Raw genomic sequence first — 15,026 nt, forward strand, 5'->3', positions numbered from 1 at the left:
TTATTGTTTGTAGATTTTTTGATCATGGCCATTCTGACTGGTGTGAGATGATATCTCATTGTAGTTTTGATTTGCATTTCTCTAATGATTAATGATGTTGAGCATTCTTTCATGTGTTTGTTGGCAGTCTGTATATCTTCTTTGGTCTTCTCCTTTTTAGAATTTAGTTTTCTAAATTATGTTTGACGGTTGAATCCAAAATTATAATACTGTCTGATATAGTTCAAAATGTATGTAGAGGAAATATTTAAGACAATTATAAATGGGGGAGGGTAAAGGTATGTAAAGGGAGGAAGGTTTTCAACCCTTCTCTTGAACTGGTAAATGACAACCAGTAAACTGTGATAAGTTATGTGTGGGCCAACCACTATAAAAGCTATACAAAATGATACACTAAAACCCACTATAGAGAAATCAAAGTAGAATTCTAAAAAACATTCTAATAACACACAAGAAGACAGGAAAAAGAAAATGGAGAAAGAAAAGATAGACAAATAAAAAACAAAAAATAAAATGGCAGACTTAAGCTTTAACATATCACTAATTATATTAAATGTAAATGGTCTGAACACACCAATTAAAACAGAGATGGGCAGAATGGGTTTTTAAAAAATGACCAACCGTATGCTGTCTATAGGAAACTTCACTTCAAATATAATGATACAGGGGCTTCCCTGGTGGCATAGTGGTTAAGAATCCGCCTGCCAGTTCAGGGGACACAGGGTCGAGCCCTGGTCTGGGAAGATCCCACAGGCTGAGGAGCAACTAAGCCCGTGAACCACAACTATTGAACCTGCACTCTAGAGCCTGTGAGCCACAACTGCTGAAGCCTGCTCACCTAGAGCCCATGTTCTGCAACAAGAGAAGCCACTGCAATGAGAAGCCCACACACCACAACAAGGAGTAGCCCCCACTCGCCGCAACTAGAGAAAACCCACGCGCAGCAACAAAGACCCAATACAGCCAAAAATTAATTAATTAATTAATTAGAAAATATATATAATGGTACAGGCAGATTGAAAGTAAAAAGATAGAAAAATATATTATGCAAAGAAAATGACATTGGAGATAGAGTAGGACATTATATAATGATAAAAGAAGACATAGAAAGCCTAAATATGTACACACAAAACAACAGAGTTGAAAAATATGTGAAGCAAAACCTGATAGAACTGAAAGGAGAAATAGATCCACAATTAAAGTTGGAGACTTAAACACCCTCTCTCAACCCTATCTCAACTGACAGAACAACTAGGCAGAAAATCAGCAAGAATGCATAAAACTCAATACCATCAACCAACATATTTATATTTATAGAACACCCACCCAACAACTCCAGAATACACATCCTTTTCAAATGCTCAGAGAACATATACAAGACAGACCATGTAAACAAGTCAATAATACAAACTTCAACCAATTTTTAAAAATTGAAACCATACAGCATGGGCTCTCCAACCACAATGGAATCAAACTAAAAATCAATAACAGGAAAATCTTCAAACACTTGGAAACTAAACAACACACACACTTCTAACTAATCCATGGGTCAAACACAAAGTCTCAAGGGAAATTTTTCAAATATATTGAAGTGAATGATCTTCCCCAACCATTTCAGATTTCAAATGTGTTTAGCATCAAATTGTTTATATTTTAAAACTTTTCTGCTGCATATATCACATCAGTTGAAAGGTTTTCATAAGTTATTGGCTTATATATCATTTCTATCTTTTCCCTGAATAATTGTGTTTTTCCTTGCACATAACTAAATTTAGAAAGATTTCCAAGAGGTTCAATCCATCCTTGAAGTTTAGTCTTTATCTTTCATTTTTAATAACTTGAAGTTTTTTAAATGTTATAATGGAATGAAAGGAAAACAAACACACGTGGCATATAAATGGAAATCAGCTTGATCAGCTATGCAACAGTTATAAGTTAACTAATAAAATTAAGTTTAACACACTTTACAATGTTTCATCAGTTAAAGTACTATTTCAACCCATTGGTAATAATACAACTAAATTAATCTTGAAATGGTCACTTCAAATTAGCATACATGAACAAAAAAGAGCATGGGACATGGTGATTTTTTACATTGTTTACCTTTCTGTGTTGTGTACAGAGGAGATCAATATTTTGCCACCTAATTATTAAAATTAACCTGGAAAATATAATTAAGACAGTTCCCAGTGAATCATGGAAATGTTCATTATCTTTAACACTGATGGATCCATTTGTTAAAAATGATACAGTTAAGATTGGTGCATTTCAATTTGTGTAAACATTACCTTAAGAAAAGAACTATACAGTACTGGCACAAAAACAGAAATATAGATCAATGGAACAGAATAGAAAACCCAGAGATAAACCCACGCACATATGGTCACCTTATCTTTGATGAAGGAGGCAAGAATATACAGTGGAGAAAAGACAGCCTCTTCAATAAGTGGTGCTGGGGAAACTGGACAGCTACATGTAAAAGAATGAAACTAGAACACTCCCTAACACTGTACACAAAAATAAACTCAAAATGGATTGAAGACCTAAATGTAAGGCCAGACACTATATAACTCTTAGAGGAAAATATAGGCAGAACACTCTATAACATAAATCACAGCAAGATCCTTTTTGACTCACCTCCTAGAGAAATGGAAATAAAAACAAAAATAAACAAATAGGACCTAATGAAAGTTAAAAGCTTTTGCACAGCAAAGAAAACCATAAACAAGATGAAAAGACAACCCTCACAATGGGAGAAAGTATTTGCAAATGAAGCAACTGACAAAGGATTAATCTCCAAAATTTACAAGCAGCTCATGCAGCTCAATAACAAAAAAACAAACAACCCAATCCAAAAATGGGCAGAAAACCTAAACAGACATTTCTCCAAAGAAGATATAAAGATTGCCAACAAACACATGAAAGAATGCTCAACATCATTAATCATTAGAGAAATGCAAATCAAAACTACAATGAGATATCATCTCACACCAGTCAGAATGGCCATGATCAAAAAATCTACAAACAATAAATGCTGGAGAGAGTGTGGAGAAAAGGGAACACTCTTGCACTGCTGGTGGGAATGTAAATTGATACAGCCAGTATGGAGAACAGTATGGAGGTTCCTTAAAAAACTAAAAATATAACTACCCTACGACCCAGCAATCCCACTACTGGGCATATACCCTGAGAAAACCATAATTCAAAAAGAGTAATGTATCACAATGTTCATTGCAGCTCTATTTACAATAGCCAGGACATGGAAGCAACCTAAGTGTCCATCAAGAGATGAATGGATAAAGAAGATGTGGCACATATATACAATGGAATATTACTGAGCCATAAAAAGAAACGAAATTGAGATTTGTAGTGAGGTGGATGGACCTAGAGTCTGTCATACAGAGTGAAGTAAGTCAGAAAGAGAAAAACAAATACCGTATGCTAACACATATATATGGAATCTAAAAAACAAGCAAAAAAATGGTCATGAAGAACCTAGGGGCAAGACGGGAATAAAGACGCAGACGTACTAGAGAATGGACTTGAGGATATGGGGAGGGAGAAGGGTAAGCTGGGACAAAGTGAGAGAGTGGCATGGACATATATACACTACCAAATGTAAAACCGATAGCTAGTGGGAAGCAGCCGCATGGCACAGGGAGATCGGCTCTGTGCTTTGTGACCACCTAGAGGAGTGGGATAGGGAGGGTGGGAGGGAGGGAGATGCAAGAGGGAAGAGATATGGGAATATATGTATATGTATAACTGATTCACTTTGTTATAAAGCAGAGACTAACACACCATTGTAAAGCAATTATACTCCAATAAAGATGTTAAAAAAAGAAAAAAAGAAAAGAACTATACCAAAAAAAACACTGAGTGGGAGGCATAAATTGGAGGAAAAAGTACAGATGAAACAAGACAGAATGTTGTGAAGCTGGGTGATGTGTACATGCAAGTTTATGCTGTTTACTTTGTATATGTTGAACTTTTTCCATAATAAAGACTTGAATTATTCCTGTGAGATGTTTGTAAAAGCAAAGTCAATTCAACTCTAGCTGATCAAATCAAAGCAACTGAGAAGCATTTTCCTGATGGAATCTAATGTAATCCACTTTCCAAAAAGGCAGTTTCTTCACATACCCAACTGATATCTTTTGGGGTTACATTAAGATACTTTCTTCTTGAGGCTTCCCTGGTGGTGCAGTGGTTAAGAATCCACCTGCCAATGCAGAGGACATGGGTTCAAGCCCTGGTCTGGGAAGATCCCACACGCCGCAGAGCAACTAAGCCTGTGCGCCACAGCTACTGAGCTTGCACTCTAGAGCCCGTGAGCCACAACTACTGAGCCCTCGTGCTGCAACTACTGAAGCCCGCAGGCATGAGAGCCCGTGCTCTGCAACAAGAGAAGCCACCGCAATGAGAAGCCCGCTCACCGCAATGAAGAGTAGCCCCTGCTCCCCAGAACTAGAGAAAGCCCATGCGCAGCAACAAAGACCCAACACAGCCAAAAAAAAAAGTTTTTTTTTTTTTAAAGAGGGGCTTCCCTGGTGGTGCAGTGGTTAAGAATCCACCTGCCAATGCAGGGGACATGGGTTCAAGCCCTGGTCTGGGAAGATCCCACATGCCGCGGAGCAACTAAGCCTGTGCACCACAATTATTGAGCCTGCGCTCTAGAGCCCATGAGCCACAAGTACTGAAGCCCCCGCGCCTAGAGCCCGTGCTCTGCAACAAGAGAAGCCACCGCAATGAGAAGCTCGCGCACGGCAACGAAGAGTAGCCCCCGCTTGCCACAACTAGAGAAAGCCCGCGTGCAGCAACGAAGATCCAACGCAGCGAAAAATAAATAAATAAAATAAGTTTTAAAAAAGAGGAAACCAAAGAAGATAACAAAAAGATACTATCTTTTTTCTATCATAACAGGTAATGCTCTCACAGACACTTCAATGATCTAACTTGATTTTTTACACATACTGTACTGCTAATAATTAAGATTTGCTTTAAAATGAAAAAATAATTTAATAAGCTGTATTTGAGGATGCCTGCAGGCAAAGAGAGTGAATAAAGGACTCTGTGGATGCCAGGGATGCCATTAAGTTGGAATCAGAACTCAGACTGCCCACTGAAAGCATTTAGGATTGAGCTAGAAATAATTTTGTTTCAGAGAAGAAACTAAACCCATCCAAGATGTTTATGATTGTTAGTTTTACTTCATCAGTGTATTTTGTTATTCAGATCCTCAAGGAAGTCTGTTCTCAGTAAAATTTATCAAGTGAAACAAAATATTAATTTTATCCTTCTGGGTAGATAGAGGTGCTTTTCAACTACAAAATGACTTCATCTGTTCAGAGTTTAGATTTATTTAGCTTTATTTATTTTAGCTCGAGTTGAAGTATTTTGAAAAATATCCTCATTTTTAATCCTCCATTATTCACTCCTTACCTGAAGTGAATTTTGCTTGAACTCGATTGATTTCACCTCTCAATAAATATGAAATCATTCTTAAATGAATTATGTTTGGTGTATTTTGTGTACTCAGATATGCACTGACCCATTTAATGTATTCTCAGGAAGTTTAGAGATACATTTTCCAATTTATCTGAGCAGAAATTGGTGAGCTGTGAATGAATATAGCCATGACGAACCATCATTGAATTCCAAGGTATCCACTCAAATATAATTCACCTTTCACACTACCTTACTTGGTCTATATTTATAGGACCTAGTGTCATCCTTGTGAGAGACTGGTAGAGGTGATTCCTGAATGTTTGTTTTCTGCATTGCATATGCTCTTACAACAGGGCAATATATTTGGACCTTGATTAATTATTTAATATAGCAGGGAAATTTGACCAAAAAGTTACAATAAAATGAACAACACTAATAAAATCATGACCATTTCTACCCATACAAAAATGAAGGGAATCCTAAAATGCTTACTTATGACAGATACCTGATTGCTCCTAGTCCATCTTTTAAACACTTTAATTTGATTAGATACTTCTATCATAAGTATTTCTTGGCCTCAGTTTTCCTAATAGCCTAATTGTTCCCTGTACTGTGCAGGTGTGCCCACAAAACAAAGTAAGTATGTTGTTCATATCATTTTATTAGCCATATAATTTAGAGAAATGATTGTGTATTTTAAGATTGGTCTTGCTAACCAACTTTTACGTTTTGTATAGTTTGTTGATGGGACAATTAAATAGTATACTTGGATTCAGAAATTACACTGCTCCTCAGAGATAAACTGCACTGCCAATGAATAAAAGTTGGTTATAGGAAGTTTACATTACCTGAGGGAATGATTCTTAAATGTGTTAGTTCACATCAGAATCACTTAAGAAGTAAGACTGAAGTGCAAATTTCTGTTAGTACTGCCAGAGAATTTGATTCAAGTTCTGGAGGGGAGCTCAGGAATTGACTTTGAAAAAACACCCCGTGACTCCCAGGTAAGTCTTTATTCATGTGCTTCACACACTACAGTTTGAGAAACACTGATTTTTAAAAAACCTTTTAATGCTCAGATTTTGGATATGGTGTCGACCTGCAGCACCCCCACGAAGTTATTAATTTGAACGCATGGTGGCAGTGCAGGCTAAGAGAGTGGATAAAAGCTCTGCATTCGGTGGACTCCATTTCACGGAGAAACCCAAGAAAAAAACACAGAACGCACAGCTAAAGCTAAGATAGAAGTGTTCAGGGAGCGGTCGCCACCAGACAAATTATAAGAACGAATTTGAAATTTTATAGCAGACATTTTGGAGGGTCAACGGTGGATGTGGTGATTGGGATTGGAAAAGGATTTTTCCTCTGGAACCAGACATAACAATGGAGATGGTGCAAACAAAAGTACATCATAAGAAAAGGCAAGTGGTGATCTTCATTATATTGATTCTTTTGTGGGAGGCAGGTTCAGAATCGATTCAGTATTCTATACTGGAGGAGACAGAAAGTGGCACATTTGTGGCCAACCTGACAAAGGACCTGGGACTCAGGATGGGAGAGCTGGCTGCCCGGGCCGCCCGAGTTGTTTTTAAGGGGAATAGGCAGTATTTGCAGTTTGATCCAGAGACCTATGATTTGCTGCTAAATGAAAAACTGGACCGGGAGGAGCTTTGCGGCTCTACTGAGCCCTGTGTGCTACCCTTCCAAGTGTTACTGGAAAATCCCTTGCAGTTTTTTCAGGCTGCCTTGCTAATTAGAGATATAAATGACCACGCCCCAGAGTTCCCCGCTAGAGAAATGCTACTAAAAATATCAGAGATTACTATGCCAGGAAAGGTATTTCCTTTGAAAATGGCACAGGATTTAGACGCTGGTAGCAACAGCCTTCAGAGCTACAAAATCAGCTCCAATCCTCACTTCCACGTTCTCACTCGGAACCGCAAGGACGGCAGGAAGTCCCCAGAGCTGGTACTGGACAAGGCGTTGGACCGTGAGGAGCAGCCCGAGCTCAGGCTAATCCTCACAGCGCTGGATGGCGGGTCTCCGCCCCGGTCTGGGACCACAAAAATTCAGATCGTGGTCTTGGACAGCAATGACAACACCCCCGAGTTTGCTCAGGAGTTCTATGAGGCCCAAGTCCCTGAAAATAGCTCCCTGGGCTCTCTGGTTCTCACCGTCTCAGCGAGAGATTTAGACGCAGGATCCTTTGGGGAGGTATCTTATGCCCTATTTCAAGTCGATGATGTTAACCAACCCTTCGAAATAAATGCAAATACGGGAGAAATTCGACTGAGAAAGACATTGGATTTTGAGGAATTTCAATCATATCAGGTGGATGTTGAGGCCACAGATGGTGGGGGACTATCAGGAAAATGCAGTTTAGTCATCAAGGTCCTGGACGTGAATGACAATGCTCCCGAATTGACTATGTCGTCACTTACCAGCCCCATCCCTGAAAACCTGCCAGAGATCATAGTGGCAGTTTTCAGTGTATCAGATGCAGATTCTGGACATAACCAACAGATTACTTGTTCTATAGATGACAATCTCCCCTTTCTTCTAAGACCATCCGTTGAAAATTTCTACACCTTGGTAACAGAAGGAGCGCTGGACAGAGAGAGCAGTGCCGAGTACAACATCACCATCACCGTCACAGATATGGGAACCCCCAGGCTGAAAACCGAGCACAACATAACCGTGCTGGTGGCCGACGTCAACGACAACGCCCCCGCCTTCACCCAGACCTCCTACACCCTGACCGTCCGCGAGAACAACAGCCCCGCCCTGCACATCGGCAGCGTCCGCGCCACAGACAGAGACGCGGGCGCCAACGCCCAGGTCACCTACTCGCTGCTGCCGCCCCTCGACCCGCACGTGCCCCTGGCTTCCCTGGTGTCCATCAACCCGGACAACGGCCACCTGTTCGCCCTGAGGTCCCTGGACTACGAGGCCCTGCGGGCGTTCGAGTTCCGCGTGGGCGCCGCCGACCGCGGCTCGCCCGCGCTCAGCAGCCAGGCGCTGGTGCGCGTGCTCGTGGCGGACGACAACGACAACGCGCCCTTCGTGCTGTACCCGCTGCAGAACGCCTCGGCGCCCTGCACCGAGCTGGTGCCCAGGGCGGCCGAGGCGGGCTACCTGGTGACCAAGGTGGTGGCGGTGGACGGCGACTCGGGCCAGAACGCCTGGCTGTCATACCAGCTGCTCAAGGCCACGGAGCCCGGGCTCTTCGGCGTGTGGGCGCACAACGGCGAGGTGCGCACGGCCCGGCTGCTCAGCGAGCGCGACGCGGCCAAGCACAGGCTGGTGGTGCTGGTCAAGGACAACGGCAAGCCGCCGCTCTCGGCCAGCGTCACGCTGCACGTGCTGCTGGTGGACGGCTTCTCGCAGCCCTACCTGCCGGCCCCGGAAGCGGAAGCGGCGGACGCGGCCCCGGCCGCCCCGCTCACCGTCTACCTGGTGGTCTCCTTGGCATCAGTGTCGTCGCTCTTCCTCTTCTCGGTTCTGGTGTTCGTCGCGGTGCGGCTGTGCAGGAGGAGCAGGGCAGCCTCGGTGGGTCGCTGCTCGGTGCCCGAGGGCCCCTTTCCGGGCCACCTGGTGGACGTCAGCGGCACGGGGACCCTCTCCCAGAGCTACCAGTACGAAGTGTGTCTGACGGGAGGCCCTGGGGCCAGCGAGTTCAAGTTTCTGAAACCTATTCACCGTAACTTCCCTCCCCAGGGCACTAGGAGGGAAATGGAGGAAAACCCCACCTTTCGGAGTAGTTTCCTGTTCAGTTAAGTATCGGATTATTCTATTAAACCCTACTTAATAAGTTGGAAATCTCTTTTAATTTAAACCTACATGTTATTAATGCATATTATTGACGGTCCGTTTTCCTGATTATTTTATTACTGTTCCTTAGGGTGAAATTTTTAAAAATCAGGTACTGGGTATGCACAGTATTTTCCCTATATTATCGTTAGTAGTTTTTAAAAATTACTCTCACTCAAGTATATTTGAAAATTTGAACAAAAGTAAATTTTTATTTGCATTTTAAAAATTTTTTTAATTGAATAATCTATCCTTTTTACAAAAATTATATTCCAAAGTCCTTAAGATTGTATTTCTAAGTAGTTGTGACAATTGTCATCACTACTGCTATGTAGGGAAAAAATTTTAATGTATTTAATATTATTTAATCAGATATTTTAAATTTTAATGTAATTGATATTATTGAATGTATTTGATATTATTTAAAATGGAACTGGGCTTAACTAAATTATATTTAGCTGTGCTCTGTGTCCAAATAAGTGAACTGTCATGGCTCTTTTGTCAGGGATGATTACCAATCAATTCAATGAGTGTAGGGAACACTTACTGTTTTGTATTCCCAGTATAAGTTTGGGGTAACTAAAGTGTGGAAAACTAAAGATAAATACTAAAGATGGCTAAATGCTAAAATAGCCATTCATATTTATGTGTATTTCAGTATTACCACAATAGTCAATACATATTTTCTATGAATATAGACTTAACAAAATTGTCAACACATTACATTAGTTTGTGAGCTTCATGTAAGAATATGCTGGCCTTTTTAAAACAACACCAAGCCAATTATAAATGCTTAATAAATATTTGCTAAATGTTATTAACATTCTAATAGCGAATTTAAAAAATAACTTTCAAGGAATTAGTAATACTAGTATTCTCTTTACAATATAGTATCCTTGCCAATAAGTGACATTATTAAATATCACGGTTTTAACTTTCCTTCTAAACAGAAAACATCCTTGTTCACCCTAATCTCTATTACAGAATATAAAGTGCTTTAGAGTACATTTTATCTCCTTGTCTTTGTCTAACAGTTTGCAAGTTCAGAGGTATTTTTGGTAAAATCCAAATTATACTTTTCAAACTCCTCCTCCTTCTATATGTGTGATACCTGCCAAGACGTAAGTAAGTTATGAGTAGCAGGTTACTAGCTAATGTCAGATTTTCCCTTCCAGTGCTGTGTATGCACCATTTATCTTTATTAACCACAAAATCATTTACTTTCACAGTTTAACCCATATTTGGTTTTATTTTTGTTGGTTTTATTTGTAGTATTTTATGAAATATCCCTCTTTACAAGGTCCCGTCAAAGTCTGGCAGTGACAATTGAGTGAATATTTTCTTTTTATCCTTAATTAAAATGGAACTGGGCTTAACTAAATTATATTTAGCTGTGTTCTGTGTCCAAATAAATTAACTATCATGGCTCTTTTGTCAGGGATGATTACTGATCAATTCAATGAGTGTAGGGAACCCTTACTGGTTTGTATTCCCAGATATTTCCCCTCTCTTCCTCCATTCTTCTTTGGGGGAACTGCTTCTGCTATTCTTACTCCAACCACATGGCTTTACTTGTTGCAGTGGATTTTTTCAGTAACCCCATCTGCACAGTCCCAGAGGGTGTACACTGGGATGGGCCCTGTCCAATGCTGACAGGTCAAAACCCTTCCCTAGAAAGTATATCTTTGACTTCATTGGCTTTATTGCCTTCTTCATGTTTGCAGAAAGACATTGCCTGAATTCAGAACTTACTGATTTCCAATAAAACAAATGGCCATTTCTTCTCAACTTTAGTGAGCTATGCACACAATGAGGTTATGAAGGAAAAAAATTCCCCAAGGTTATGTATACAGAGACTGAAAAGAAATCACATTTTTCAGAAGTTACAGGCACACTGCAATTTGATTGGGAGCAGAAACTGGATTTAAAATTTTATAACTTCTAACACGATAGAACAAATTAGTATTTTTGTAATAGAATATAAGCTCCTGAGAGCAAGAATTTTTGTGTTTAATTTACTGCTTTATCCTGAGAAGCTAGAAAAATTCCTGCAGAAATACTTATTAAATAAATAAATAAATTTGTCTTGAGCCCAGTTTTGTCTACTGAACTTGTACCTTTATAGGGAAGATGAATATATAGATAAATAGGTATTACTTTGCTCTCACAACTGTTGTTAGATACTTGAACAAAACTGCATCACAGGTGAGGGGGAAAGGAGTTTATAACACTCTGTGACCCAAAAGGTGTTCAATGCAGTTTAGCTATTATTACATTACTCTTTGAAATAAAGACTACCTGAAGTTGTGAAGCAGAACGCTTGGTGGCGCTGCAGGCTAAGAGAGTGAAAAACTGTCGCTGCATGCTCCCAGACTCCATAAAAACCGATCCGTTTGTGGCAGCTCACAAAGGAAACATTTACACTGATGGGTAAAGAAGATTTCAGAGAGGCAGCTATCCCCGTCAATCAATGTTAAGAGCTAACTCAAGATTTCTGAACCAAGATAGCAGAGTTGGCTGCAAAGCAATTATTTTGTGATTAAATACTGCATCTTTTAGACCCGGAGGAACCATGGAGACGCCGCTACCCAAAGCGACGCAAAAAAGGCAAGTGACTGCCATTATTATTCCATTACTATTGTGGGAGGTGGGTGGTGCGGTCATTAAGTATTCCGTTCTAGAAGAGAGACACAGCGGCTCAGTTGTGGCCAACCTAGCAAAAGATCTGGGGTTGGGCTTAGGAGAGCTGGCCTCGCGGGGCGCCCGGATTCTTTCCAAAGGAAATAAACAGCATTTGCAGGTCGAGCACAAGAGTGGGAATTTGCTCCTAAACGAAAAACTGGACCGGGAAGAGTTGTGCGGTGACATGGATCCATGTATACTGCATTTCCAGGTGTTACTGAAAAATCCGGTGCAGTTTATTCAAGGTGAATTACAGCTCCAAGACGTAAATGACCATGCCCCTGAGTTCCTGGAAAATGAAATCCTCCTGAAAATCTCAGAAAGTAGCCATACAGGGACCGCATTTCCTTTGAAAATAGCTCAAGATTTAGATGTGGGCAGTAACACAGTTCAGAACTACACAATTAGCACCAACTTCCATTTCCACCTTTTCACTCGAAATCGCAGCGACGGCAGGAAATACCCGGAGCTGGTGCTGGACAAAGAGCTGGACCGTGAGGAGCAGCCAGAGATCAGGTTAACCCTCACGGCGCTGGATGGTGGGTCACCACCAAAGACTGGGACTTCCCAGGTTCTCATCATGGTCCTGGACATAAATGACAACGCCCCTGAATTTGCTCGGCAGCTCTACGAGGTGCAGGTCCCAGAGAACAGCCCTATAGGCTCCCTTGTCATCACTGTCTCTGCCAGAGATTTGGATGCTGGGACCCACGGAGAGCTCTCCTACTCATTTTTCCAATCCTCAAATCAAGTCATTCAGGCCTTTGAAATCAACACAGTCACGGGGGATATTCGATTAAAAAAAATGTTGGATTTTGAGGAAATTCGATCTTACCGTATGGAAATTGAGGCCTCAGACGGCGGGGGTCTTTCAGGAAAATGCACTGTAGCCATAGAAGTGACGGATGTAAACGACAACGCCCCTGAATTGACCATGTCATTACTCATGAATGATATCCCAGAAAACACCCCTGACACTGTGGTCGCTATTTTCGGAATTTCAGATCCAGACGCCGGGGACAATGGCAAAATGATGTGTTACATCCAAGACCATCTCCCCTTCCTTCTAAAAATTACTGTAGAAAATGTCTACACCTTGGTAACAGAAGGAGAGCTGGACAGAGAGAGCAGAGCCAAGTACAACATCACCATCACCGTCACAGATATGGGAACCCCCAGGCTGAAAACCGAGCACAACATAACCGTGCTGGTGGCCGACGTCAACGACAACGCCCCCGCCTTCACCCAGACCTCCTACACCCTGTCCGTCCGTGAGAACAACAGCCCCGCCCTGCACATCGGCAGCGTCCGCGCCACAGACAGAGACGCGGGCGCCAACGCCCAGGTCACCTACTCGCTGCTGCCGCCCCTCGACCCGCACGTGCCCCTGGCTTCCCTGGTGTCCATCAACCCGGACAACGGCCACCTGTTCGCCCTGAGGTCCCTGGACTACGAGGCCCTGCGGGCGTTCGAGTTCCGCGTGGGCGCCGCCGACCGCGGCTCGCCCGCGCTCAGCAGCCAGGCGCTGGTGCGCGTGCTCGTGGCGGACGACAACGACAACGCGCCCTTCGTGCTGTACCCGCTGCAGAACGCCTCGGCGCCCTGCACCGAGCTGGTGCCCAGGGCGGCCGAGGCGGGCTACCTGGTGACCAAGGTGGTGGCGGTGGACGGCGACTCGGGCCAGAACGCCTGGCTGTCATACCAGCTGCTCAAGGCCACGGAGCCCGGGCTCTTCGGCGTGTGGGCGCACAACGGCGAGGTGCGCACGGCCCGGCTGCTGAGCGAGCGCGACGCGGCCAAGCACAGGCTGGTGGTGCTGGTCAAGGACAACGGCGAGCCGCCGCTCTCGGCCAGCGTCACGCTGCACCTGCTGCTGGTGGACGGCTTCTCGCAGCCCTACCTGCCGGCCCCGGAAGCGGAAGCGGCGGACGCGGCCCTGGCCGCCCCGCTCACCATCTACCTGGTGGTGGCCTTGGCGTCGGTGTCGTCGCTCTTCCTCTTCTCGGTGCTGGTGTTCGTCGCGGTGCGGCTGTGCAGGAGGGGCGGGGCGGCCTCGGTGGGTCGCTGCTTGGTGCCCGGGGGCCCCTTTCCTGGCCACCTGGTGGACGTCAGCGGCACGGGGACCCTGTCCCAGAGCTACCAGTACGAGGTGTGTCTGACGGCAGGCTCTGGGACCAGGGAGTTCAGGTGTCTGAAACCTCCTGTCCGCAACATCATGGGTGAAGGGGTTGGTACGGACACCGAGGAAAACTCGAACTTTAGAAACCATTTTGGGTTCAATTAAGAATCTCACTTGACAAGACGTGATAAATGATCATATTCACGAATGTATTAATTTCCAACCCTTTCATTCACATAGAGCTTACATATTCACTCATTCGTAAGTTTTGTCATATTTATAGTTTTAAGTATTTTACATTTCGAATCTCTAGATGTTTTTTATTGTTGCTGGTTTTTTTTTAAGCCCTTCACATTTTGCATGTGAGATGAGACATGAAATGGTGAAATGGTGTTTCTCAGTTTTTTGGTGGTCAGATATTTGGAAGTCACAAATGTTTTCAGGTTCCTGATATTTGAGCTTGTTCGTTGATATCTTGTTATGACTAAGAGAATTGTGTTTTACGACGATCATAGCATGTCAGGCTATTGTAAATGATGGCTTTTAGGTTTAAAAATAATTTTCACCTATGCAAAAAATTTTGTGACTTCGAATATCGTTGGATTTCCGTAGTGTTGTTTTGAAAATACTATTGTCTTTCCTCAAATGAACTAATATTTTATCTGGATGTTTTCTGAGTATTTTCTTTCAAAATTGATATCATTATTTAGACCGTCTGCTATAATTTAACAGGATTTAATCCCAGTTAAATAGAAAAAATGTTGGTAGAGTTATGATTTCTTTTTCATAATAAATGGTTTTTAGTATGGAAATAATGATTTTCATTCTTTTAAAATAATATGTAGTCACATGATTCAAACATATTCAATAAGACCAAAAAAGAAAGTGAATTAACACCATGATTGTCCCACTCATGAATAATTATCAATGTCATCATCATTCTAAAATATTTCTATGATGCTTATAA

General features: G+C 42.4%; 2 protein-coding genes across 2 annotated transcripts; both read left to right on the forward strand.

Moving 5' to 3' along the window:
- The first annotated feature begins 6,657 nt into the window (after window positions 1–6,657).
- PCDHB6 (protocadherin beta 6) lies at window positions 6,658–9,370 on the forward strand. The gene has a single exon (XM_060093483.1). It carries the CDS (start codon window positions 6,832–6,834, stop codon window positions 9,223–9,225), a length of 2,394 nt encoding a protein of 797 aa, XP_059949466.1. The 5' UTR covers window positions 6,658–6,831; the 3' UTR covers window positions 9,226–9,370.
- On the forward strand, window positions 9,175–14,295 carry LOC132486391 (protocadherin beta-17-like). Its single transcript, XM_060093484.1, has 2 exons — window positions 9,175–9,220; window positions 11,818–14,295. The coding sequence occupies exon 2, from the start codon at window positions 11,831–11,833 to the stop codon at window positions 14,222–14,224; it is 2,394 nt and encodes a 797-aa protein (XP_059949467.1). The 5' UTR covers window positions 9,175–9,220; window positions 11,818–11,830; the 3' UTR covers window positions 14,225–14,295.
- The last annotated feature ends 731 nt before the right edge of the window (window positions 14,296–15,026 follow it).

The sequence above is a fragment of the Mesoplodon densirostris genome, chromosome 3 (assembly GCF_025265405.1).
Source record: "Mesoplodon densirostris isolate mMesDen1 chromosome 3, mMesDen1 primary haplotype, whole genome shotgun sequence".
In the NCBI taxonomy this organism is placed as follows: domain Eukaryota; kingdom Metazoa; phylum Chordata; class Mammalia; order Artiodactyla; family Ziphiidae; genus Mesoplodon; species Mesoplodon densirostris.